This window comes from Excalfactoria chinensis, chromosome 7, assembly GCF_039878825.1.
Source record: "Excalfactoria chinensis isolate bCotChi1 chromosome 7, bCotChi1.hap2, whole genome shotgun sequence".
NCBI classification, from domain to species: Eukaryota; Metazoa; Chordata; class Aves; order Galliformes; family Phasianidae; genus Excalfactoria; species Excalfactoria chinensis.
Window position 1 is genome coordinate 30462893 of NC_092831.1, and position 26006 is coordinate 30488898.

Sequence of the window (26006 nt, forward strand, 5' to 3'; positions counted from 1 at the left end):
TAGAGGGGAGAGCTGGTGCCTGAGGTGGGATGGGAGAGGAAAACAAGCTGCCTTGTTTTCCTGTGCTAAACTTGCAAAACACTGAGGAGTAAATATTTGCAGGTTCTATTTCAGTCAGGAAGCGAGGATCAGTAATGTAGAAAATAGGCAGGAGTGTGTGTGGGGGGATGGAAGAAGAGACCTGTTATGGAATAGCTGCCCTTGTTTGTAACTTCAGGTATTTGTGTGGGTAACATCAAATTGTAGTTGGCTTGTGTATCCTGCCACTATTTATAGTGCCACGGAACAAATGCTTGCCCCAGGAATTACTTCTACTGCTTTTTCAGACTATCTTCAGTGCTTTCGACAAACCTACCTGCAGTGGGATGTTTGTTTATGGCTTAGTCTTAACTTTTACTTCTCAAAGCTGACTTCTTAACGTTTGGTAATACTTTTGGCTTTATTTCAGGGGAAACAATGCTGGAGCTGAGCAGCAGAGGTGTTTTGGCTTTGATTGGGATTTCTTTTCTTACAAAGTACAGCTTAATTCCTATTAGGAAGTGTTGCATCCAAGCAAAAGCATGCCTGTCTTTTAGACTTGTCTGGGGTCTTTCCACACGAGGCCTGGAGGGACATCTGTCCCCAGAGGTCAGATTCCAGCTTACCGTACATGAGCTGTAGTTGTGGGAACTCTTAAAAGAACAGTCGTGGCTTGGTTCGGTTTCATAGCTGAAGCTTTAGAACCGGCTGGGGGCTGTTTCTGGCTGTGAGTGAGAAGCCCTGTATGCAGGGAGGAGTGCAGCCCTAGGCTGTGACATGGCTGTGTTGAGGTTCAATGTGGAACCTAGGTGACCTAAGTGTTCATGTGTGCTCCGCTTTTACTTCGCTGTTTCTTACAGCCCATAGCTGCTGTTTCAGAGTTGATGTTGTATTTGAGGTGGCAGGAGTGTTTTGCCACTGATAAATGAGCAGTGAGTGACCATCATCTCCCAGGAGAGCAGCAGGGCTTGCTTTGCATGCCGAATATCCCTTGGGTGTAGGATCAGCTTTAGGAGAAGCAGCAAAGTGCTGACGGCACTGGGCCCAGCTCCTCTTTGTTATGGATTCTATGCGACTTCAGCTCACTTGAGCTCTTGGCTTCACATGTTGGTGTGTGGCAGTTTGAAGGCTGGGACAGCAGGACAGTGCTCAGCAGGCCAGGCTCTCCCCAGCACGAGGCATTAATCCATAGCTTAAGATCTATTTTTTGAAGCGGATTGCTGAGCTGGTGCTGAGCAGCTTAGTGCTGCTGGATGCTGCCTGGTGAAGGGCCCTGGGCATGCTCAGACCTGGAGGTTTTCCCCTTCCCCAGTGGCAGCTCTTCACAGTGCTCACTTGGATGGGGTAACTGTGCCTGCTGGAGTGGCAAGTGTTGGGGCCACCTCCAGATGGGCCTGACCTTTGCCATGTCTGTCCTGAGCACAGCCAGGAGGAGCAGGACGAAGGGATGGCTGCTTCTGGCTATGCTGCCTGCTTCCAGCGTTGTTCTAGCACCTGCCATCAGTGTGCAGGATCTGGTGCTCAATGGAGTTCAGGCACTAGTTTTGAAAACCTGCACATCCAGAGAACCTTTTATCACAGTATTTTGAGTGTCCTTCTCAGAGCCTGAGCTGTGTCATATTCCTGAGCACCTCGTATGTGCCTTACTGAGGCAGGAGGCAGGCTGGTTGGCCATGCTGTGCTGCTGTGCCTGCACCAGCTCACACTGCTTGGCTGGGTTGGGTTCCTCAGCATGGTGGCCAGCAGTAGGACTGGGGCTGTGCGGCCTGTTGTGCTGTCACAGAGGTCCTGGGCGAGGTGCTCTCAAGCATCACAGGAAATTGAAGTCCAGATTGAGTGACCTTTTCAGTAAAAAGCTCATGGAATTAATCCAGCTCTGAACTGAATTAATATTTTCTGAAGGATTTGTTGTGCCCCTGGGGGCAGCTGCCAAGCTCAGCCTCCGGCTGCCCAGCCCTGTCAGTACAGCAGTAAGGCTGGGTGACAGGGCTGTTGTGTTGGATGGAGCCCACACACAATGTGCTGCCCTGGTTCCTTGAAGCCCCTGTGTGCTCTGGTGTGCTTCAGTGCTGAGCCGTGCCGTGTCCTCAAAGCTTTCAGCATGAGGTTGCTCTAGTGGGCTGCCCAGGTTTCTTGTCTGAGGCATGTCTCACTTGCATCGTGCTCTGAGAATATTACTTTTTCCCTTTCAGGCCCCCATCTTTATCTGAAGTTTCTAGCAGTTGTGTAGCTTCCTGCCTCACATCGCTTCCTTCCTTTAGCTTCACCTTGCTTCAAACCCAACAGCTGTGGTTTTCCCCTTGTGCTGCTCGCATGCACAAGGAGTGCAAAGCTGGTGGTTCAAGTGACCTTGGGGGTCGTTTGGCCAACCCTGCCTGAAGCAGCCAGCGCCAGGCAGAATGGTGAAAACACACCGTTGTTTCTTGCAGAAACCTGTGGCAGATCTGTTTCAGGGCACTGATGTGTTCATTCTTTACTCCCCTGTGAGGCTGGTGCAGGACCAGCTTTCTGCTCTGCCTCTGGGCACTTGGGGTTGTTAGCAGCAGAACTTCATAGGCTCGATTCAGAAGGCTTTCTGGAAAACACAGTGCAATGGTGCCTAGAACTGCCAGTGACTCTTTATGAAGCAGACTGATGTGGTGGGCTTAAAATAATCTATCTCGTTGTTTTTGTCTTCTGTTAAAACAGAGGATGTGTTACAGTATGTACGTGAGAAGGGTTTGGTAACTGGATGATAACATTTCTTACTGGGGCACTGCTGAGAAAAGCACGATCTGCCTGAGACTTCACTGGTGTCATTGAAAAGAGCCTGCCTTGGTCTGCCAACAAACCTCACTGCTCTGCCAGCAATTCATTGTGAGAGAATTGCTTGCAGTTGTTTGTTTTACAGAGAGGCTCTTTTCAGACAGATGCAAGCAACATCTGTAATGTAAAGCAGAACAGTGACCACCTCTGCTCTTCTGCTTGCAGGGATATCTCTTAACATTTGGGGTCTGCTCTAAAACTCTTACTTTCTCAGAGCAGCTTGTCCTGGGAGATGTTTATGGTTTGTGGAGTGTGCCAAGTGATACCCTCCATCACTCAGCTCTCAATATGAATAGGCAGTCCAAGAGTATAACACGGTTTGTCCATTGAGCAAGGGTCTATTTTTTTTTAGCACAATAGAACATGAATGCACATTTTATGTTTCTTTTCCTATCCTTACGACGTCAACCTTGGAAAGATGTGCACAGAAGCGCTGGTAGTGAGGCAAGCTGGAATGAGTCTGAGAGTTTTCATGCTGTCCTGCGGAGTGTGGCCAGGGAAGGGAATAAAATCAGCGGCTTGAGAAGCATTGGAGCAGTTGGACGCACTGGCCGTTCTTGGGTTTTCCGCTTGTTTTTCCTTTGAAGAAAGAAGCAAAATAAACTGGGCTTCATCTCTCTTTGTAGGTGAAGTCAGTGATAAATCTGCTGTTTGCTGCCTACACGGGGGATGTGTCTGCACTCCGGAGGTAAAGATCTGCGTGGGGCTGAGAACGGGAGAGCTGCCGGTTTGGGGACTGCCCTTGTTTGCTTGTAAATGCACGCTGTGTTGGTGTTGGGGACATCGAGGCTGTGCTGGAGATGGAATGTGTTCTATATACGTTCTTCTAATCATTCCATTTTGCCTGTCTTCTTGTTTGGCTGAACACACTTGAAATGAAATTTTTGAGACATTATACTTATGTGCAGAAGGAGAAGTATGAAGATGAACAGACTGTTACACCCCCTCCCAAAGATGCTTTACTTTTTTTTCTTTATAGCAACTAAGGGCTTGGCTTTCTTCCTAATCTCTATCTTATTTTTGAAGCCGAGGCAGTAAGGGCCCCTTTCCTTACCACTTGTTGCCATATATATCCTCTTGCAACAGATGGGTCATGGTTCTAGCAGAGAGGTATTGTTCCCGTCTGGTTTTGTAACTCATTTTAATTATATGAGGCTATTCTTGAAATTCAATTCCTTTTTTAGATTTGCTCTGTCGGGGATGGATATGGAGCAGAGAGACTATGACTCACGGACAGCATTGCACGTAGCAGCTGCAGAAGGTAATGTGTCGCTGTGTATAATTTGCTTTATGGTATTTTACGTCTCTGTAGATGCATGTAAACATGTACACGCTCCCAATTCTGTCTTACAGGACACGTGGATGTCGTGAAGTTCCTCCTGGAAGCCTGCAAAGTGAATCCCTTCCCCAAAGACAGGTGTGTGGTTTTAGTGCTGGTCTCCACTGGGTGGAGGTGAGGCTGCCGTGCATGGAGATGAGCCAGGCAGAAGGAACAGTCCTGCGGGTACTTCTCTGATGCTCAGAGCAAACGGCATTGAGGGGTGGGGAAACAGTTAAAAACAGTTACTTAACATGATGTGCTCAGCTTACCTAGTATTTCCCTATTTAGTGAGTTTAGAACGTTTCCTGTGCTTAACTGTTACTGTATTTCGTACAGAATGGGAGCTGTGGTGCTTTCAGCCCTGTGCTTGCACACTGATCTTAGACACACTGTCTTCTTCCCTGTAGATGGAATAACACTCCAATGGATGAAGCTTTACATTTTGGACACCACGATGTGTTTAAAATTCTCCAAGAGTATCAGGTCCAATACACGCCGTCAGAGGATTCCAATAATGGCAAGGAGAACCGAACGGTTCATAAAAACCTGGATGGCTTACTATAATCATTCTCAGCTAGATCCTAAGAATCCAATCAGTTACCTATTTAATTGTGGTATACTTAAGTAACGAAGAGCGTGTGTGTTTCTATCTGATAGTGGTATATATTTTACAGAAGTCTCTGTTACTTCAGTGTTATGTTACAGGAGTTTCTATACGCACAGGACAAATCCAATCTCTCTCTCTCTCTCTCAAAAAGACAAGACAAAACCAACTAAGAATCTCCCTCCATAATGTGAGCAATATTACCTCATGCTGCATATAATTGATGTATACAAATATTGAGCTGTTGTTGGCTTTACTGTGCACTGTTTAATTTATTTTTGTGTTCGATGTGGACTCTGGTCTGTGGTCAGGAGTTTCTTTTTTGCTGAGGTTTTTTGTTCCTACAGTCCTCTGTTTCCAGTATGGCCGAGATGAGCCCGAGTACTGTCAGGTGGGAGCGGCAGTGAGGTTTTGAAAGCTTAGAATGCTGGTGTAGATGTAGGCTGGGTGTGTTACGTAAGGATCTGCACTCACTTCTTAGGAAATAAGTATATGAAATTCCACACGAGCTTGTTTACATACTATAAATCTCAAAGGAGTATTTAGGTGACAGTTGTCAATGGTCTTAGGCTCGTTCTTAGAGGTAGTCTCATTACGGCATCTGTTTTAAGGTTTGTTTGACCAAATGGCATAGAGGAGGGGAAGTGTGACTTGCAGTGTTTAGGATTTTTTGTTGTGTTGTTTTAGCATTTCTTTTGGTTCCCCTCGTCTTTCCTCCCTCCTCACTCCACGTTCAGCTGCTAACGTCCTTCCCCGTAGCTGGGGGAAGCGGGTGCTTCCACTCTATGCAGTCGTGTTCCTTGCAGGTATATTTGCACTTGGGTGAGCCTTGACGAGCTGCAAGACCCTGCTTTGGGCTGATGTCTTGTTCTTGGCGGTTGCATCAGGAACCAGGGAGGTGAATGCAGGCATGTGAAAGGCAAAACGCTAAACCAAATACTACATGTGAATCTGACTACGTTTAGGACTATATGAGGAACACAGATGGAGTGAAACAGCTTTAAGGAGCATAGAGCCAATCAAAGCATGAACAGAGCAGGAGATAAGCCAGATTTTGGGAACGTTCTCGCACTGCCATCCATCAAGGATTGGGATGTCAGTGGAGTTACGCTGGTGTAGGGTTGGAGTTGAGCGACCGGAGCGCAATTAGGCGATGTCTTTGAGCTGTGGCGTTTGTCTTACTGCTGAAGCAGCTTGGCACATGCTCTGACACGGGAAATGTAGATGCAGGTATTTTGTTGTTTGCAGAACTGTGATGTTAGGACAGTTCCCTATCCCACGTGCAATTGTTTTTACCAATGCTGTGCTGTGGTTTAGAGACCACAGATGATCAGGGATTCAAAGTTAAGAGTCTGACTTTCACAAGACCCTGCAGTTGTTGGACACAGGTGGATTTTGAAGTAGAATCGGTGTGGCACATAGAAATGACATTTACGAATAGCACAAATAGCAGGCTTTATGCTGGCACAAAACACAAAGCATTAGTAGATTGTGAAGTTGAAATTCAGTGTGTGAGCACCAAAATCCTCCTCAGTTGATGCGTAGATTCTTTCTAGAGTGGGCCAAGCACTTTATAAAGATGATCTGAACCACATTACCTTTCTTTTGCAAATGAGGTAACAGAGGCATTGAGAGAAGTGTATTCTCCAGAATGACCCAGAAGGTCAGAACAGCTGAGAATAAATCCTCTTGGCATCCTGTACAGTCCTCTACTCGATATGCCATACTGCCTCCCGTGGGGGGGGAAAATCAAATGGAAAAGTGCTTGATACTCATCACAAGCGGTGGCTGTCCTCATGCTGATCAAGTCTTGGATGAATCGGAATGTCTAAAGCCCTGAAATCACCTTCCTGCACTGGCTGGCATGGTTTTGCATGGTTATCAAACACTTTTTCACAAGGATCTTACTGCTTTGAGCTGCAGTGCTTCTTGTTCTTTTCTTTGTGAAGATCAGCTATTTTTCTGAAGGCTTTCAAACATCTTCTAACCCGTTCTCTTCACGTCTTGTGTCACAGCCACCTTTGCTTTAGTTGAGAACTGAAATGACCTTTGGCTCTTTATTGAGACACATCGGTCACTGATAGCACAAGGTCTCTGCTTCGCTGCACCCTACACTCAATTCCAACTCGTTTTCTCTGGCAACAGATCTATTAGGTCTACTGTAGAGGTCTTTCACATGGGCTCTAGTGTCCTGTATCTCAATGGTAATCTGCCTTCTTCCATTTTCCTATGTAAACATATCCTTTAGCTGCTCAGAAAAATACCTGATTTCACTTTATTTAACTGAATCTTGCTTTGCTCAAACAGGCATTTTTAAAAGTTAGGCTTATGATGTAGTACCCGTATTTACAAACCTCCCCAAAGTGGCATTTTAACTGAGTTAACATAACAAAAATTACGGCTGTCCCTAAACTTAACGCTTTCTAGATCCTACAGAGTGCTTTTAGCCAGTCTTAGCTTCAAGTGCATTTCTGCTGGATAGTCTTAATATTTTCTCATTGTGAGAAGATGCGTTATTTTGTGACGTCCAATTAAGCAATGCAGCTATTTAGGCCTGGCGTTATTTATTAATATATGCAGTATATTGGTTTGGCTGTTCATCATCCTCTATGACACTGACACGTAGATTTTAACGTGAATTGCTTTTGGTTATCTTATCAAATGCTGACTTCCTTACGCTCCAAAGAAGATTCCGTCACACCTTTGTTTCGTCCCATTTCTTCTGTATCACAAACTGAAATTAAGCTAACTTAATGCTTTGTACTCAGAAATATCGTGATAGTCTTAGCATTAATTAGCAGACCTTTGTGAACAAAATGTATCGTACCGGATTTATTTTTTGCTTCAGAGCTGGACTATCAGTGACTGTACTTATTGGCAGTGTACTTCTGGACATTGTAACTGACTGGGCTGATCTTGACTTCTAGATTCTGTCTTGTGGGGAACAGACAGTGATGAATGTATTTCTAGCAGTTTCCCATGAATGAATCTAAACTTGAGCTGTACTGGTTCTGAAAATGAAAGCTATTTATTTTAAGAAATAAAATCCAGATAGCGTTGCTTTTTACAGCGTATTAAATGGAAATACCAAGAAGCTGCTGCTGGTGGTGGGTTTTTATTGGTTTTCTGTGTAACCTCAGTGACATGTGAGTCTCCTATCTAAAAAAACCCCATCTGCTCACTTGTGTTGTGCAACCAAATGAGTTGATGAAGTCTACTCCTGTAGGGCTTTGTCATTTCACTTGTTGCGTTCTGTTAATGTCTGGAATTCTTTTGTGTATTGCCCATAGTGCCTCAACAGCTCTGTGTGCTTCTCTTGCCTGCTCTTCCAACCCTTATCTCAGCAGTTTCTTTCCTATTAGTTGTCTTCAGAGTGTGTGAAGTGTAAAAGCCTGAGCCAAAGGAAGGTATCACCTGATGGCTGTAGTGCACAGTGATGCACCAGTGGGCCAGCTTGATGTCACACAAAGGTTATGTCTTGGCTCATTACTCTAGTGCTTAACTCCAATTAGAAATCCAAGTAGACTCTCCTGAAGTTTGTTTAAAGGAAAAAAAAAGAGCAGCCTTGTTCTGAAAACTCTAACGCAGACAGACCTGTAGCTGTGCATTGGGTTAAAAGCATCTACGTTGCCTTAAGCACCAGAACTGTATCTACTGTGTGTACAGTTACAGATGCATCATATTCATAAAAGAAAGAGACACGACACACAAAGGACAAGCATCAGTAAATATCTTCATTTATTTAATACAGCACAACAACAGTCCCTGGGTGAGGAGTGGAAACAACAGGGAGGAATGCTCACAGGACTGCAGGCCACGTAGAGACAAAGCTGATGTATGGCTGCTGCTTGCAATCTCGTAAGAAAGCCTCATTGGGGTTTAAAAGTAATGAAAACAAGCTTGCATGTATAACGTGGGTGTGAGGTGTGGGTTAAGAAAGACACGTCTGGTTTTGTTTCACTAAAGAAGTTTAGCACTTAGTTATGCATGGCAATACGTGGTCACTGGTGTTGTGATTCACTCTTAAACCTCAGCAATCTTTGGCACAAAGACATAAGAAAGTGTAGGAACATCTTATAAGTACACACTTTGCTAGGTCCTTCACATTTTGCTTCCCTCAAGCTTTTCCAGGGGTCACATAGGTCTTCTTGGGCAGAACCCCAAATTGAACTGGATATTTATTTATGTAAGAATCAGTGAATTGATTTGGCATAGCTGAATGGCAGCAAAGTAGCACTGCAGTGCTGGTCTCCCATGCAGTGGCAGTGGACGGCAGCAGGCTCAGGAGCTGCAGTAGCAACTCTGCTTAACCCTACGGGATCCAGCATCAGCAGTCTAGAGCCCTTCTGATCACCTATGTGCTAATTAGCATCCTGGACTAATGTATGTTCTTAGAGATCCACTGTTTAAGACAACCTCACCTCTTACCAGTGACTTGATAATTAATTGTCCTAAGAAGTGCTCCTTCCTACCAAAGAAGCCATTACCATGAAAACAAGCAGAAATGAAATACAGATTATGGTTTTTGGCTGATGTTGTCCCGCAGAGCAGCATGCCATGCCTGTATGAAAGAAAGCTGGAGCCAACTGCAGCAGCACATGGACTTGCTGTGGCGCGTACCTGCAGTGCTCATCTGCTCCTTCATTTGCGATGCAGAAGGAAACTCAAAGTTCTTCAGAAGCAATTGCTCAGCAGGTGAAGGCTTCCTGAACAGAACCTCTGCAAAAGAACGAGCTTTCCTCTGAAGCCTTCTGTATACAGCCAACTACTTGAGATGTTCAACTAACAGACTTAAGTGCATATTTCTCTCCTCTCTCTTCCTGTGGATCCCCTTGTTCTTCCTGCACTCTGGTACAGCATCTCGTCAATAACAAATTGTTTAATGCAACATGAATTAAACAGGTGCACGTACAGGGGCTATTCAAATAGTGCTTATATTCCCCCCCTTGCCCCCCCGGTTACAAATGGCTACTGGACTTTCAGGTTGAGAAACTGATGTGCTTTGAATTACGCATAGCCTTCACAAAGAATTGAAGCCCAGCCGGAGAGCAGGATGCAGAAGCTGATCGGCTGCGTTAGCGGTGCAGTAAGAAGCTCTACTTTTACGCCGTGTATGCTGAACACATCTGCAATAAGGAAAGCACAGGTCAACTAAGCAAGCAGAGTAAAGCCCCAATGCTCTGCTTTGTTTGCTAACAGCACAGCAATATAAAGTCCTCCCCAGGTATACCGAGATGTGAACCTGGCCTTCTCCAGCACTTCTCCCTTCCCCAAACACTACGCCAAAGATTACAACTTTATTCCTTCCACCTTTTCTGTTTCCCCATAAGGAGGAGGAGGAACATAGCAGATGCTGTGCAGAAAAGTGGAAAGACCAACCCATAGCAATCCAATGCGGATTCCCAGCTTCTCTTATATCTCTGAAGTTGAATGTTTTGAAGTGTTACCCTGTATGAAGTGCCTGGTGTACATTTGAGTGGGGAAAAGGGGGTGGGGTGGAAATGAGAGATGGAAATTGAGTTCAATCCTCCTGCAAGCAGGTGCTTTGTGATACTTACCACTGTGTCAATCTCTGCTGGGTCCACCATCCGAGACACCTCATCAAACTCTTCAGGAGACATGGGCAGAAGATTCTCTGGAGATTGGAGCCTGGACGGGTGGCTAATAGAAGGAGAGAAAAAACACCACTAAAGAAGTGAGGCACAGCTGAGCTACCATCTCTGCCTCTGAGCACAGATGTTCCATTAGCTGCAGGGGAGCTGTTAGGTCAGGGTTTGAAGTGGTGATGGAGCATCTGGTGAAGGGCTGAGTCTGGCCCAGGGAGCACAGCTTGTTTGCACCTGTGCTCCCAACTGACCAGAAGGGGTGGGCTGAGAGTGGAGCCCCATGGCTCATATAAAAGGCAGCCACTGAAAGAAGAACATCTTTTGGACCTGGCCTGCTTCGTGTGGGAGTACTGCATTGCCAGAGAGGCTCTTCATCAGCTGGGTGAGTCTGAATCTCTTGTCTATATATAACCTTTGGCTTGCCTGTGAATGTTTCACCTTGGGTGTTTTTGTTTTGTGTTTTGTTTTTAATGTTTGTTTACTTAAAAATATTGTTTCATCTTTCATAGTACAAAAACATGGGAAGATCACATCCTCAAAGAGGAAAGACTTGTTAGCAGTACCTACAACTTGAATGTTATGAACACAGATAAAACCACAGCTGAAAAAGTCATGCTTGGTTCCTAAACTCCAGCATTTATGTGAGCACTTACACTTCAGATACGGAGATTAACTCGGTCCTGATGTAGCCATTTCCCTTGGGAGCATCTGTATCCATAGGCTCTGGGGCTTCAAGAAAAGAGGAGGAAAAAAATAAACGGCTTGTTTTTCTTACTAGCGAGTTAACCTCATGCTGCTATCTTTGTTGTATCAAATACAGCTTGGGGACCAAACAATACGCAGGTCTCTCTTGTGCATTTTGTGGCAGTAAGGTTAGTTCCTTTCTAGGTCAGTTTTTGCTTTTCCACTATTGAAACAGCCTCTCCTAAAGTTTTGTGTAGTTGTATCAATATATCCCATCTGGTCCCAGTATCAGTGCGGTGTAATAGTAAAAGGTGACCATTATGGATCCAGCTGTTTGGGAGAAATTACTCTTCTGAGATATATCACAGGCAAACATAAAACTGCTTTAGAAGCCACAGATAATTAAGCTCTCTGTTCCTGAGCTCATTAGTGGTGTTCTTCTCTAGCAACCTTCTTTTAACCTACTGAAATGCAGCTGCTGGTTCTCAGCTCTCAGCTGAGCATCACTCCATTGTGGGTCAGGCTGCCAAGATCTTTAGTTCCACTGCTGCCTTTTCTTTTTGTGCTATGGAAATGATCCAGTGCCCAAGTATCTCAAGAATGAACGCTCAACATGAGCCACTAATAGCACTTACCCTCCTTAGGCCTGGAGTAATACTTGCCAAAGGCGTTGTCTTTGGGAATATCAGGGTACAGAAATCTCAGTGGATTTTCAGGAATGTTTTCAGCCGCCATCACTTTGTAGTTACGAATGATATCAGGGAAAGTAACAGCAGAGAGCTCCTTCTTGGTGTAGGGTTCTACTGAGTGGAACTGGGGCTCTACAGATTAGATAATACATAACAATTAGAGTTAATTTGTGAGGTCTGTACTTTTCGACTTCATAGAAAAGCTGCAGATACTCCAAAAAGGGCAGAAGTCAGGTGAGCAAAAGGCTTTATGCTGTGCTACCTCGGCAACCTTCTGTCAGATGATGACATTGAAACCTCACTGCTTGTTCGGAAGTTTGATCCTAGAATGCCACAGAGGAGCTCTTATGGGGGGAAAAAAGACATGTGAAGTGTTCCTGAAAGCTCCAAATCCTGTCACCTATCCTTGCTCAGTTTTTGGATGACTTGGGTGCGAGGACAGCAAAGGGAAAGAATGAAGAGCTGATTCAAGCACATTCAGTGCTTTCCCTCTTCCAGCTGTAAGCAGCCTTGGGCTCATCCAAGTAAAACATCAACACCCAGGCAGGTAAGAGTTGTTTTAAGCAGTATGATGAGTGAGAGGCCTGATAGGACTAAGGAAGGTTGAATCATTTTTGCAGCTTCAGGGTTCCCAGGCTTCACTAAAAGAGGGTGAGAGAAAAGTAGTATAGCTAACTAAGGTGTCAAGTAGTTCATCTGTCCATTCCTGGAAAGCAGAGGAAGGAGAATTGTGAAGAAAATGACCTAAATGAATGTGCAGTTTGCTTGGGAAGAACGTGAGAATAAAGGAACAGATGGGATGGAGAATGAGTTGCAGAAAGGCGTAATGCATGCACAATGAAGTAGAGGCAGAGAGCAATAGTACAGAGGACCGAATGCAGCTGTAGCAAACAGTTCCTGGAAGAGGAATCTTCCTGCAAGGCTTATCAGCACTACCAAACAAGGTGTGGATCTTTCTGTGGCCTGCTGCTTGGGCAGGGTGCAGTCGCTAGGGTGGTGTGTTGTGTTGTCTCATAGAGTGAAATGCAGGAAGACTCGGAGCTCTGATCTAAGTGTACACTTGTAAGGCAGAGGTGTTCCCCGTTACCAACTTACCATTCTGAGATCCTTCTACCCAGGTAAAGGTGATGGCTCCCTCTCTACTGCTTTCACTGAATCTCAGTAAAAACGTTCCTGGTTTCTGATCCTTCAATAAGGCACGTTCTTTGTCTTTACTGATGAAACCCATGATACAGCTGTACATTGGAGGGCGGAGAAAAGAAAGGTTAACATTTCAGTATAAAATCTCCATATATACCAGTATAGCATAAGCTGTATTGGTCTAGCTAGGGAAATTAAAAAGCTTTTTTGCACTTAAAAGAGCTGAAGTATTTATTAAAGCCCCTTAGAAAGCTTTGTTCCGTGTGCAGCTGGAACCGGGCGGTTCTAAGTTCAAACCTGCCCTTGAATGCTGTGAGAGCAATTCTGCTGTATGTCCTGCAGACCTGTGGGATCCCCTATGGGGAGTGAGCAGTTAATAGGATTTCCAGGTAGGGATAAATACAAACAGACCACTAAAAATGCATGGTTGTAAACGTGACCAAACCTGTTTTTGGCAGCAGTTACTTCTGAAATCAGTAATACTAGAACACAAGGCTTGATAAAGCAGTATAAAAAGGCCAATGGAACTGATTTTCAGTTTCACTATTAGTTTTCTATTATTCAAGACCAGCTCCTTGACTCTTATGGTAGGTGAAGTTTGCTGGCTGGCAGCTGCCACCTACCGGAGGCTCACCAGTATTGTCTGTGGAAGCCTGTTCTTTTTTAACATGGGTTATCACTATATGAATTATACGTTGCTGTACTTGGGCTTTCCCTGACAAACACAAAAGAGGCTCCGTTGTGTAGGAACAATCTGCTTATAGCAGAAGCAGGGGTCAAAAATTGAATCAGAGTCCTCCTCTGCAACTCGCTCATCTGATGTTTTTGCTTTAAGTTGTTGTCCCAGTGAAATCTTCCTCGCTGTTATAATTTGTTTGCTGCAGCATTTTCTGCTTACAGGATCCACTTGATTCTATTCCAAGTATCAGCACAAACAGCCTCGCAACTTCACAACGCTACCACAAAGCGAGAGGTTTGAGGCTTGATATTTGCTAATTGAATTCAGGTCTTACCCGTCATTCCAGAGGCACAGGAGGTGTTTCTTAATAAGTTCCAGGATTCCCTCTATCCACAGCCAAAAAGGGAAATTTTTATCATTGATGTTTTCCTGAAAGTCAGAGATGGGGAAGCATGAGTGTTAGCTGGAGAGGAAGCAAGCTCTTTGGTTCATTGCCATCATCTTCTTGGATGGGCAGGAAAGAGAAACCATCTTAGTTTCTTAACTGAGTTCATACCTTGCAGAATCTTGTCCAAGGAATAAGGCCATCCTGAGATCCTCCACTTGTTGGCCCTGAGCAGAATAGATGCACTTGGGTTAAGATCCATACATTACCGAAAGGAAATGACTTACAGCAGCAAATCCCTAGTACTAACTTAAGGCTCTGAGGTGGTGGACTAAGAAGGAAAATAAAAGGAAGGCTACTGTATTTTATAGGCTAGCACAGGGGGCACTTGTTAAGTTCCCATCTGAAGTTGACTGCATGAGACTGCATTTAAGCAGGCCGCAGATTGTAACACAAGCTTAGTCTAATGGGGGCACATGTTAAGTTGAAGCTACTAGAGATATAAGTGATAATAAAAAAAATAAGTCTTGTTTAGTGTTTTTCAAAAGGCAGAAGCGGCCCTAATTATAGAGCTGCCCTGTTGTACAAAACTCCAAGGCTTGGAATACAGATTTCTCATCACCCGACCTTCTTTTGCAAGCTCTGCATTGAAACCAGCAAAGCGCTGCATTGCTACAGTGCGGTTATTGTGTAAGGGGAAAAGGAGCGAGAGGATGCCAAAACTTAAAATAGATTGTAGAAAACACGTAGGATTTGCTTTACTTCAAACAGGCCAGCTGCTCGCTCAGTTGAACCAAAAAGCCTAGCGATAGAAGCAAGCCTTACCAAGTAGTTTCTCTCCCAGCATGCTCAGTTGATCTGTGTTAAGTCCTCTTTTCGTCACGGAAGAAAACTGCCAGCTCAGCACTTCTGAGAGTTTAGACCACTTTGCACAAGGTGGGTTTAGAAAGAAGGACAAATGCTAGAATAGAATGGAAAAGTGCAGTGAACGGTCAGTAAACACAAATTCAAGCTGTAACTCCAGCTTGAATGCTCAAAAGCTCCATTTCTGATAGAGTTTCAGGAGCTTTGCAGACCGCTTCTATGTGCAAGCAGGGGAGAAGTGTTTTTGTTTTGCCTTTACCTTGGGATCAGTAGACAGCATGTTGAACCATAAGATAGAAGCCCATCCGCTTGGAAGCTGGCTCACGTTAGAGATGACAATGATGGGAAGCGATGTGGTCTGAGAAAGGATACATAAGAAACAGGTCAGAGTGTTCTGTATCCCTGCTGCAGCCCTTCTCTAGATGACTCACAAACCCGTTTCCATTCTAACTCCCTGCTTGTGTTGCCTTGTCTCTTTCATTGAAAACGTACGTGCAAGGGAGAGAAATTCAGTGTGATAAACGAGGAAGAGTTGGGTGGCTTTGTGAAATAGAGGCGTGACATAGAGGAAGTTAATTCCATTTCCTTCATTCAAGTCTTACCTCTAGGTCTATTACTAAGCCAGGCTGGCACAGCTGCGTCTCGAAGCTCAGAGAGTGAAGTTCTTCTGTTACAATAAGAGGACCCTTTGAAGATGAAGGGGAAAAGAAAAATCAAGATGTTAGGGTTTTCTGTAGGGGAATTTGCTCTTTCCCAAGCTTACTAGCTCTGAGATGCTCCTTGTTTGGAATTCAGAAATGCTTTACAGGCCCCAGCCAAGCGATAATGCTGATTTCCTTGAACTTTGTGTTAGGATGGGTGCTTGCTCAGCATCTCTGTTTTGGCTGCTACCCAGAAGCCACAGAAAACATCTGCAATTACTGGGAAGCCCTGTTCAAGTTAGTGTCAATGAGGGAGAGTTCAGAAGGACATCGCTGTGGCAGTAGCTCTTATATACAAGTATCTCCCACACAGATCATTTACCAGCAGGGTTGAACTGTACTGGTCGTGAGCCTCCCCTGTGTTTTTTCATGGGGCTGAATGGAGCGCTGTCTTAGAAGATCTGAATGTCTTTTTGGCTTTGTGTTAAAGCTTTGAGAACGAGGTTACTGCTGCATACCTCATTTGTTCTGTTTCCTGCGTTCTTCTGTTCTTTCAGTTGCTGCAAAAAGAAAACAATAACATAAATCTATCACACATTAATTTTAGCTAGTAGCATATGTTTATGAGCTGTAGTTCCTTAACTATATGGAAACTTGCTGCCCTAGTGCCTGGTCCTACTTGGTTCCAGTCTTTTAATAAGTACTGATCTGTGAAAATATCACCTGCACCGTAAGGTTGCAATGTCTTCATATAAGAGACTTGATAGGCACAGAAGCAGAATGAAATCAGGAAGGACCAGATGAAATATTGATATATTAAACTAAGCCTCAGAATTTGTTGTCCAGTTGAGGAAACTGGTAGCGTTCTTTCTGGATAACCAAGAGACTTCCACATTAACTGGTTCAGGACTTAGTTTTTTTTTCCTTTCCTACTGCAATGACAGAACCCATCTAATTCACTTGTCTTGCTCTGCACATGCAGTGTTGTATAGCCTAAAGACACTGAATTTCTTGTTGAAATGGTTGTAACTTTCCTAGACTGTTTTCTTCTTCCATTCTCAAAGCTATTCTGACTACTCCATCCTCTCCTGTCTCTGGGTCCTCCTCGGAAAAAGCGAAAATAGTAAGCCTAGGCTTCTTCTTTTCCTCCAACCAATTCCTTACGCATAAATCATATGGCAGCAAAGACTTTTTTGCCTTTCTGGCCCTATTTCAAAGACAAAAGCAATCCCGTTTCAATTGAAACAGGCCAAAGACCTCGAGAAGGGAAGATAATATTAATGAACGGTTCCTCTTTTACCGAAGTAAACAGTGATTTCAATAAAAAGCAACTGTCAGCTTCCTACCGCACCCTCTGCCCGCACAATTAAATGCGTCAATAAAAGAAAAAGCCTCCTACCAAATGCCTGAATTCTGCTGCTAAACTTCCATTAGTCGACTCTTCCATGTTCATTACTTTTGTGTTCGTTCCCAGAATGTTAAATTTCCTGAATCTACGCAAAGAGAGAAAACAATCAGGGGCCTGAAATCATTATAAGAACCCAACTTCATTATACCTGTGAAGCTACTCACCCTTTGACTGAGTTCTTCTCGTTGACGTCTCTGTCAAAAAAAGAAAAATGGAAAACATTCTAAAGGTTCTGCTATGGAAAATCTGGTTGTTTGAACAGTTAACTGAGAGCTGCTAAAATGCTTGTGTGAAACGTCTCGTGGAAGAGAAGCAATTGGTCTGAGCAGTCAAAACAAACGCTGCCTCACGCAACGAAAGGAATGCAACTTACTTATCAAACAGGACTTTCACTTTCAGGTTGTAGTTCAGTTCCTGCAATTTCACCAGCAGTCTGGAAGGGGAAAAGAAAACAAGGAATGACTACCATTGCAAAAGATGGCAGCACTAGAGAGGCAGAGCTTAACATAGATATATTTAAGCTGCAGTGCTCAAAATCATGTCTTGTCCCCAAGCTTGCTCTGTATAAGCTAATGAAGATGAAGTGACAGGATAAATCGGCAGCGTCTGTACAACCGATCCCAGCTCTTGATGTAGAGATAAAAATCGATTGGCAGTGAGTTATTTTGCAAGATCAAATGGCCTTGCATCTTTCTGACCTGCTACTGTCTGCTTGTGTTTCTCAGATAGTCAATCATCACCACACCTGGTCAAGGGTAAAGACTGTAAGTTAAATGTGTTACAAGACATACTGCTGCCACCTCACGCTTTCCTTGACCCCCTGAGCTCAGCACTTGGGCTGCCTGTAAGGTGTGCCATCCTCCAGGCTGTAGGAAACCAATCCAACCAAAGGCTTCACACAGAAGAAGGAGAAGCCCAAAACATACCTCAGCTTCACGGTAAACTGTACTCCTGTCTTCAGGACTAATGGCCTCTGTGGATGTGTTGGCATGCAAGGCTGCCTCTCTACCACAAAGGAGCTGTGGAAAGATCGGATTAATGCTTTGATTTGTTAATGCACTCTTTAAGGAATGTGAAGTTACACACAGAAAGAACCTGAAAAGAATGGGGATTTACTAGTAGTACTGCATGCTTTACCTATTCATTCATTTTTTGTCTCAACAGGTCTGTGCGTGGCCTTCTTTGCGTGCTTCAATGGGGCTGGGGATGTTTACAGACTTCATAAGGTAGCTGTTTTCCTAAATACATCAACTGTTTGTGGAGGACAGAGTGCCATCTCAAAATCCCCCAAAGTCAAATGCTGTGTAAATACTGAGGTAACCTGCGTTATCCAAGTGAGGAGTTCTGCTTCGCTTGCACTCCTCAGCTTGTGTTACAGCACTGTAATGCGCACCCCAAGAGCTAGATGAACTAGACTGGGGAATCAGCAAGGGCTAGCTAACCCCACAGAGCAAACTCCTGAGGCTAAGCTAATATAACACACCCCAAACTGTTCCTCTCTCAGGTGCTGTTTGTGCAGCACAGTGCTGTATAGGCAGGTATACTACTGTATTAGCAAGTCTTGGGCATCTTAGCAAGTTGAGACATTTTCTTCTGCTTAACTGCACATAAGAAATCTGGGCTAATACAGTCCTTTCTTCCAGAGCCAAAAGGAGGGACAATCTAGTGTGTATTTATCTTGGACATAGCTTGGTGTGGGTGGTTTCCTGCATCTGTTTACTTGAGCTAGTTTGCAAGGTTGAAGTTGAAAGCAAGAAATGGATTGATGGAGCAGGAGTTTGATTCTGTAATCGATATATGTTGTAGCAAAGCCCCCTGCTGACTTGAATGATGGCAGACCACAGATCCCTTCCCATGAGCCTAAACCTCTGGAAAACCCAAAAAAGGAGGGAATCTTCACAACAGTTGTTTAATGTTTGTGACAAGCTCAGGACAACGTCAGAGAATGCAAGTTAGCGCGCAAGAAATGCAAACAGAAAGGAAGACTCCAGATCCACTCATTCAGACAATCACAAGGAAGCTTTTCTAGCCTGTTACCTCTGGATAAGCTGTTTGAAAAGACTGTGCGTTCGGTCCTGCAAAACTTGTTTGTTTTTTGTGATAGGGTCAGGGTCATAATTAAGCTTCTGCTCCAGTTCCTCAAGCTTTTTGAGCTGCTGACGGACTTGCTGCAGGCTTTCAGCAATGATGGTGAACCTACAATGACACAGTCCTGTTATTTCCAGCAAGTTTTCCGTGTAATGATGCTGAGACAGCAGCAACGTAACTGTCCCTAAGGTCTGTATTTATATGGGTAGCATTTCTTGCTCATTGGAGATGTGATAGTAAAATCAATGCCCTTTAGTTAAGCATTGACAGAATGAAAACATACAGTCGGCGCACGTGGCATATCTGACAGGTCTGGTGATCTGTCATACTTTGAGTGCCTGGCCAACACAGTCTTTGACTGGAGACTTACCAGTTCTGTAGCTGGTCAAGACAGGCGTTGGGCGGGCCACCAATGCATGCAGTCTGTTGCCTATGTTTCCACTCCACCAGCTCCTCGTTAATAAGAGCGCTCTGTGTGTGCTCCATGTTGTTCAACAGCTGTATAATCTTGGCCACCACTTCCTAAAGGAAACATTAATAAGTATTATTAAGTATAATTAATAAGTATTGATTTAGCTAAAGCTGTGCCTTGCGATACTTCCCAATGACTTCAAATTGATAGCTTCTTTCTATCAATAGAGGAGCTCTTCCAGCCCACCTACCTCTTCGTAGTTGGAGCATTAGCTAGGTTAAATGGAGAAAGAACGTATAGCTCCTCAGAAGTTGGTGATACTAAACATATCCCATCTCCATACTTCTTAAGGGTATACTTGGGACCCCCTAACATTGGCTGGAAGCTTGAGCACTGCAATGAGTAAATCTGCTTAACTAAAATATAGATGCCAACTCGATGCAGGCAGCTAGATATGACTGCTCAGCATGATTCTAGGTCTCCAAATAAGGATGGAAAGAACAAGATGTGACTTCATATGTAAGCACAGTTCTTTGTTTTTAAATAGGAATGACGTGTCGTTCCAATGAAAGTATTCAAAACTAAGCGCTGCTGCCTTCTGAGAGAAAACTAAATTGTTACCTTTCTCTTGATTTCAAGTAAGAAAAACATCTTTTGGATATTCATCTGCTCCTTCTTACATTCCTCTTGTGATGCACCATTGGGCTCATACTCTGCAAAATAAGTCTAAATTGTGAATCCGAGGTTGGGAAACTGCAGCAAGGATGCGATCTTGTGAGTACAGGAAAGAAGGGGTGAGGAAAACCCAGGCCGATAGCTCCCATGCTGCATCCCCCAGCTACCACTTCAGCTGCCCACTGACCTTAAGTTAGAAGCACCCATGTGCCTTAAGGAAACGCTGCCTGCCATGAAGTACAAAGAGCAAGAGTGGGGCTTGATGCTCCCTTTTCCAATCTATCTTGGGGAATTCAGCATAAAGCAGAATGAATGGAGGAGGGATATGATCAATAAGTTCGCGTATATAATTTAGTTTCTTGCCATAAGAATAAACTCTGCTATCTTATGAATTGTGTGCAGTAAGGTATGTCCTCAGTACATTACCTCTATTCTGGAAGGTTTTATATTTAAAGTCATATTCATCTTGCACATCCTCTAATGTCTTGATGTCTTGTTCCACATCCTATAAAGCATGAATGAAGATAGAGCAATTACTCAGTTTCACATAATGGAAGACTATGTCTGACCAGGATCTGCCTGCCAACAAGCACTTACAGTGAGTAATGGCTTTTCTTGGAAATCCCTAGCAGGAATTATTGCTGAAGTGAACCAATATCTAGTTGCATTCCTTCTCTTTTTAGCAAACAAAAATCTGTCCATAATAAAACACAGAAAGCTCTCAGTGCTTGGCCATACCAGTTGAGAGAACGAGGAGAACCTAAGCTACCACTGGGGACAGCATATGGCATCTTTAACTCTTAAACTCTTGAGTACTGCACTGAAAATAACTTACTCTTGGGATAGTACTTAGTATGGCAATGAGCAATGATGTGCTAACAGGAGGAAAAAAAAGCAGATTTCTATCTTCTAGTTCACAATGAAATGTCAGTTTTTGAGTTTTTTAAGAATTTTTCATTGGTTGCCTAGTATTCCACATAGGTAAAATGTTTTCACTGCTACAATTTAAGCATAAGAAATATGATATTGCCACAGTAGCCAAATCCCAATCCATACTGCAGTGCTTTTGACAAGTACTGACTTGCTATGCATCAGTGACTGATAATTGAGTAGAAAACCAGAAATGATACTTGTCATTTAAAGAATACTTCATACCACTGAAAACTCTTGTGACATTTATGGTTCGATAAGCACTACTTCAAATACAGCTGGAATCACACTATACTTACTGTAACACTGTTTTTTACAGCCTTAACTTTTGCATCAAGCTCCTTCTGTTTGTCCAGCATCCCAGTCATGGTGTTCTGTACGCCTCCCACTTCCATCTGAGGAAGGCAAGCGGAACAAAAGCAGGAGTCAAACAAGACTGAGCTAACAGCAAATACTATTTAGTTAATGTCAGTTGTTGTTGACAAACAGCCTAGTTGAGGTATTGCTCGTTCTGATAGAGCTCTTTTATTAAGTGACTCTGTGAAGAAAAAGCAAGGCTGAAGAAATGTCTTTCATGCGGAGATGTTGCATTTAATGTCATAGGAATAAGCAGCCAAAAAAACTTAACATCTCCTTTTTGGTTTATTTGCTTATCTTCACGTATTTTCTTAGTATATTCCAGGAAAACAGCAGCACTGAAGGCTGGATTTGCATCTCCTTTAAATGTTAGATTGGTCACTCGGGCTCTGGGGAGGAAAGCGTGAGGCACAAGAACAAGATAAGCTGCCATACAGGGTAATGCATTATGCAATTGATTTCCTATGAGGCATTAAAGGAAACCTTCAGATCCCAGTACTGCAAGGTTTCTTTTCAGGAGCTCATAGCACGACTTCTCTCAGAGAGAGTTGCAGTGATTTCAAAGACAGGGTTTTTGTTGTACTGTGTCACTATTAGAAACATATTGTTTTGCCAATGCAGGCAACTTACAAAGTGGCAAAGGTTCCCAACATAACTTTAAATGGGACTGTGATGGCAGTCTGAGTATTGACTAACACAGGAGTCTCTATTTTATTCTTACAGTGCTTATAAGTTCGCTTGCTTTGGGAAATAAGAACCTTTACAAGAAATCAGAGGGTAGGGCACAGTGTTTCATGTAGCGCCAACAGTATGTGGAAGAAGATTTATTTCCTTTTTAAAGATTATTATTAATAGAAACATCTGGAATGCTGAAAAGGAAGTTTCGGGTGCTTCCTGTCATAAGCCAATGCAGAAACTGCCAGCTGCACTGCAGCTATGAGGAAAATATCTGGAAATGGCTTTGCCAGAGTTGGATATTTAAGGGAGCTATTCTGGATGCAGCTCCATTAAGGTGACTGCTGAAAGCCTGTGCTCCGATGCTCTCAGATTGGATCTGGCTCTGTAGTTTATGGGGCTTTCCTAACTGTGGATTTTTTTTATTGCAACACAGTTCTTGGAAAGGAAAACACAAACAGATGCACAGCCAAAAACCCGATGAGGAGAAGAATACGCTTTGCCTATGGCTCAGCAGTTCACTTTAAAACATAAGCATTAAATTGAGTGTAGCTGGGAAGGAAGAACAGCATCACTTTCCGAGGCGGTCCAGAGACCCACTAGTGCTCAGCTGCTCTATAAACAGTATATCAAGAGTAAAATGGAGAAGGAAGGAAGCTGCAGTCTTGTTGGAGAAATAAGGCAAGCGCTGTTTATTGCCATGTATTAAGATCTGATGAGCATGTTAAGGCATACTAAGAATTAAAACCAGTTGTTCACATTACTCAAAGCATCAAGATCACTTTCTGGCTCTTTCCCACTCTGAATAGCTCTGAATAGGGCAAACATAACTGAAGTGGACATTTTAAGATTAACTTACCTGATTAGACAATTGTGCGCTGTTGAGTATTTTCCTCTCCTCTTTCAGACAGTTGTGGATGATCATTGCCATGTGTATCGGGTCTTCTTGGAAGTTATTCTGGCATTAGACATGGGCTGTTGTTAAACTTGATATGTGTGATCTCTTGTATTTCATTAAATCAACTGATGAGAATAACGTGTCTGGTTAAGTCTGAGTTGTATCTTGCTTAGAGACTACAAAGACTGTAGGCACCCTAAAAAGCAGTTTCTCTGCTTGCTATTTTACTTTGCTTTGTTAGGGTACAAAGAGTTGATGGGACTTGTCACATAACAATGACAGAGGGCTGGAGATGTTACTGGAAGAAGGCACAGAGTAAGCTGTCTTACACTGTAGTGCTGGAGATAGATTGCTCTCCCTTGAGAGCCACACTTGCACACCTTGGAAGCATAGCTGCAGTTTATAAAGAGAAGTTGTAGCTTGACAGGTACTGCTTTCACTTGGGAAGATAAAGGAGGGACGTTTGCTGCCACTTGGGAACACACACAGAAGGGAAGTATTGAAGAGCACAAATAGATTGTGCAGTGCTATCCACTACCCACTGCTCGGTCCTTTTCTTTGTCAGCATAATATGATGTAAACAAATGACAGATTCCCTGCTATTTATTGTGATTCTGTAGCCATGTGTAAGGATTTATTCTCCCGTGTTTCTTCTGCACCAGTGATTTATCGAGACACTAAAGAAACTGCTTTGGGAAGGGATGAGGCAAGCAAAGCTGCATTCCTGTAGGTACTCCAGTTACATGCAGTAAACACCTTGCATACCACAACTTCTGTTTTTGAGTTCTCAGAAACCATTACTTGTACCGTTAATGAAACTGACTTTGTAACCATGGCCAAGTGAAAATAAAAGTGGAGTCACGTTTGAAACCTGTCTAATAAAATTAAGGTTCCCAAACACTCTCAGGGTAGAATGTTCTGCTTAGGGACATTCAGCTCCAGCACCGAAGGTATTTAAACACACGCCCGGGCATACCTGAAGATTACGTTTGCTTTTCCTTATGTTGTGTTGCAGCAAAAAGTTGTTTTCTATCAAAAAGCGGCTAAATTGATCATCAAGCTGTGACAGCAGGTCATGGAATAGCACTGTAGCAAAAGACACATTGGTGGCCGCGTGTTCCCTAGAAGAAATTCCAAGCATGCTTGTTTGAAACGCTTTCAACCAGCACTCAAAATGCATGTTGTATTGATCCCCAGCTCCAGTTGTAATATACATAAGCAGGAAGAACTGCTTTCAAACACGTCAGCCTCATCCTCTCACTTTCTGCTTCACTTTCTTCAATAGAGAACTGCTGCTCTTCTTCTGTGCCGCTCTTGCCACATTTTGCATGACATCACTGACCCTTTCCATGTGCATCAGGAAGCTAGAAGCGATCCTGACGCATACACACACCATGCAGTGCTAAACAACACTGCATAGCAATGCTGGAAAACAGTTCCAAGTCTGTGAATGGTGAGAGCCTGCGGTGCCAGGAGAACTGACTGCCTTGAAATACTTGCTTTTGGTTGAGATTAACCAAAGAAAACATTAAACGGGGCAATCGTTACTTTAGACATCAGGTCTCCCCTACGCAGACTAGATTCCCACCCCCACAAAGCATCCTATCAGCACAGGTGTCCCCATGTCCCTAGCAGCTTTCTTCCCCACTACTTTGCTGCCACCTGTCACTCTCTGTGCACCACAACGTTTATTATCATGTAACCCAAAGGTCAATTTCTATACTTACCAATCCTGGTTTTCCAGCCACTGTGCCAGGTACTGCCTGATCTCCATAGGAAAGCTGTCATCGTACAGCTGGTGAACTTGCTCCAAAAACTTGGCGTCCAGTTGTTGCAGCTGATACCACTGAGTCATCCTGGGAAGTGGGGAATAAAAGCAGCTCATTTTTTTTCCCCCTCTCCAAACACGCTCCGTTCTCAATTAGTATTAGCACTGTTACTGCACCGTAGTTGCTCACAGGGGGGCTGTTAGATCAGGGCTGTGATGGAGCACCTGGAGAAGGGCTGAGTCTGGCTCAGGGAGCACAGATTGTTTGCACCTGTGCTCCCCAGCTGAGCAGAAGGGGTGGGCTGAGAGTGCAGCCCCATGGCTCATATAAAGGGCAGCCACTGAAGAGGCAACATCTCTTGGATGTGGGCTGCTTCGTGCGGGAGTGCTGTGTTGCAGAGGAGCCTCTTTGCCAGCCGGGTGAGTCTGATCCTTTTATCTTTTTCTATATGGATTTTGGTCTACCCGTTGAATACTTGGGCTGATATGGTTGAGAATTCTTAGAACGCAGTTATGTTTGCTTGTATTCAGTTCGTATTTCTCGTAGTTTGAAGCCATTCCCTTCATCCCGTCGCAACAGACCCTATTAAAGAGCCTGTCCCCTTCCTTCGCACAGTTCGGTGTCGGGCCGCTCTCAGGTCCCCCCAGAGCCTTTTCCTGCCCTCCCTAGGCTATAGTTTCCTATTGAGCCCCAGATTTCAGGCTCAGCTCGCGCTCCATGCAGTCCACGTAGGCTGCCTGAACTTAAGCAACGGGAGTAAGAGACAGTGACCGCCATCACCCCGCGGCTGTGCACAGCTCCCCGGAGCACACGGGCAGTTCAGAGCTCACAGCTGGCCATGCGATGCTAATCTCCCCCCCAGCCCAGCGCTATCCCAGCCCGCACTCACCTGCTGCCACTCACAGCCCCGCCGCTCCGCTCGCGCCCCTTCCCTGCGCCCACAAATACCCGCACGGACGCGGCCATGGGGACACGCCGCGGGGCCAATGGGAGCCCGGCCCACGCCGCACGGACCAATGGGCACACGCTGTGCCGCCCCTAGCCCCGCCCCCTTCCTTTTTCCTTCCGCGTGATGGAGGGTCGCGAGTGGGGCTGGTCTTTAGAGCCGTGCGGGGCACGAAGCGGTGTTAGCAGTGCGGGTCGGGTAACGGTGTTAGAAAGAGGGGAGCAGCGTGCAAGCGCGTGTCAGAACGCGGTGTGTTCCACAAGCAGCGTGTGACGGAGTAAGATACGGGAGACACGAGCACGCTCCCAGCCCCGGGCTGCACACGCTGACCCTGCTTGCTCGGCTCCGCCACCCGCACAGCACCGCGCAGCACGGTGACCCCGCCGACTCGTTGCGGTACGCCGCGCAGGCG

At 44.5% G+C, this 26006-nt stretch overlaps 2 protein-coding genes and 1 long non-coding RNA gene across 5 annotated transcripts in view; 2 read left to right on the forward strand and 1 right to left on the reverse strand.

The window, feature by feature from the left end:
- The window catches only part of GLS (glutaminase), a 49237-nt gene extending 41430 nt beyond the window's left edge, over positions 1-7807 (forward strand). For both annotated transcript variants that reach the window (XM_072341747.1, XM_072341745.1), the window contains 4 exons: positions 3450-3511; positions 4008-4084; positions 4177-4240; positions 4552-7807. In XM_072341747.1, the coding sequence (XP_072197848.1) occupies positions 3450-3511; positions 4008-4084; positions 4177-4240; positions 4552-4708 (360 nt within the window). In that variant the 3' untranslated portion in view covers positions 4709-7807. The remainder of the gene's footprint in view (positions 1-3449; positions 3512-4007; positions 4085-4176; positions 4241-4551) is intronic.
- A 654-nt stretch (positions 7808-8461) lies between these two features.
- On the reverse strand, positions 8462-25666 carry STAT1 (signal transducer and activator of transcription 1). Its single transcript, XM_072341257.1, has 24 exons — positions 25538-25666; positions 24607-24735; positions 23856-24000; positions 22841-22939; positions 21249-21344; positions 20446-20524; positions 19966-20057; positions 19303-19454; positions 18882-19040; positions 17771-17863; positions 17218-17277; positions 17009-17038; positions 16836-16929; positions 15955-15996; positions 15398-15481; positions 15055-15153; positions 14757-14892; positions 14103-14158; positions 13881-13975; positions 12823-12962; positions 11674-11859; positions 11008-11083; positions 10307-10409; positions 8462-9874 (listed from the first exon to the last, which is right to left on the reverse strand). Exons 1-24 carry the CDS (start codon positions 25612-25614, stop codon positions 9851-9853), a joined length of 2346 nt encoding a protein of 781 aa, XP_072197358.1. The 5' UTR covers positions 25615-25666; the 3' UTR covers positions 8462-9850.
- LOC140254598 (uncharacterized) overlaps positions 24995-26006 on the forward strand; it is a 52218-nt gene continuing 51206 nt past the window's right edge. For both annotated transcript variants that reach the window (XR_011904261.1, XR_011904260.1), the window contains exon 1: positions 24995-25067. This is a non-coding gene — a long non-coding RNA (uncharacterized lncRNA). The remainder of the gene's footprint in view (positions 25068-26006) is intronic.

What these genes read in the sequence shown, in the direction of transcription:
- STAT1 (XM_072341257.1), bottom strand. Translation starts at nt 25,614, where the DNA reads ATGGCCGCGTCCGTGCGGGTATTTGTGGGCGCAGGGAAGGGGCGCGAG. An exon ending in TTCAAACAGCTTATCCAGAG is followed by an intron (nt 17,864 to 18,881) that starts GTAACAGGCTAG and finishes ATCTTTCCACAG; the next exon opens with CTCCTTTGTGGTAGAGAGGC. An exon ending in TGCTGTCTACTGATCCCAAG is followed by an intron (nt 14,893 to 15,054) that starts GTAAAGGCAAAA and finishes ATTCTATTCTAG; the next exon opens with CATTTGTCCTTCTTTCTAAA.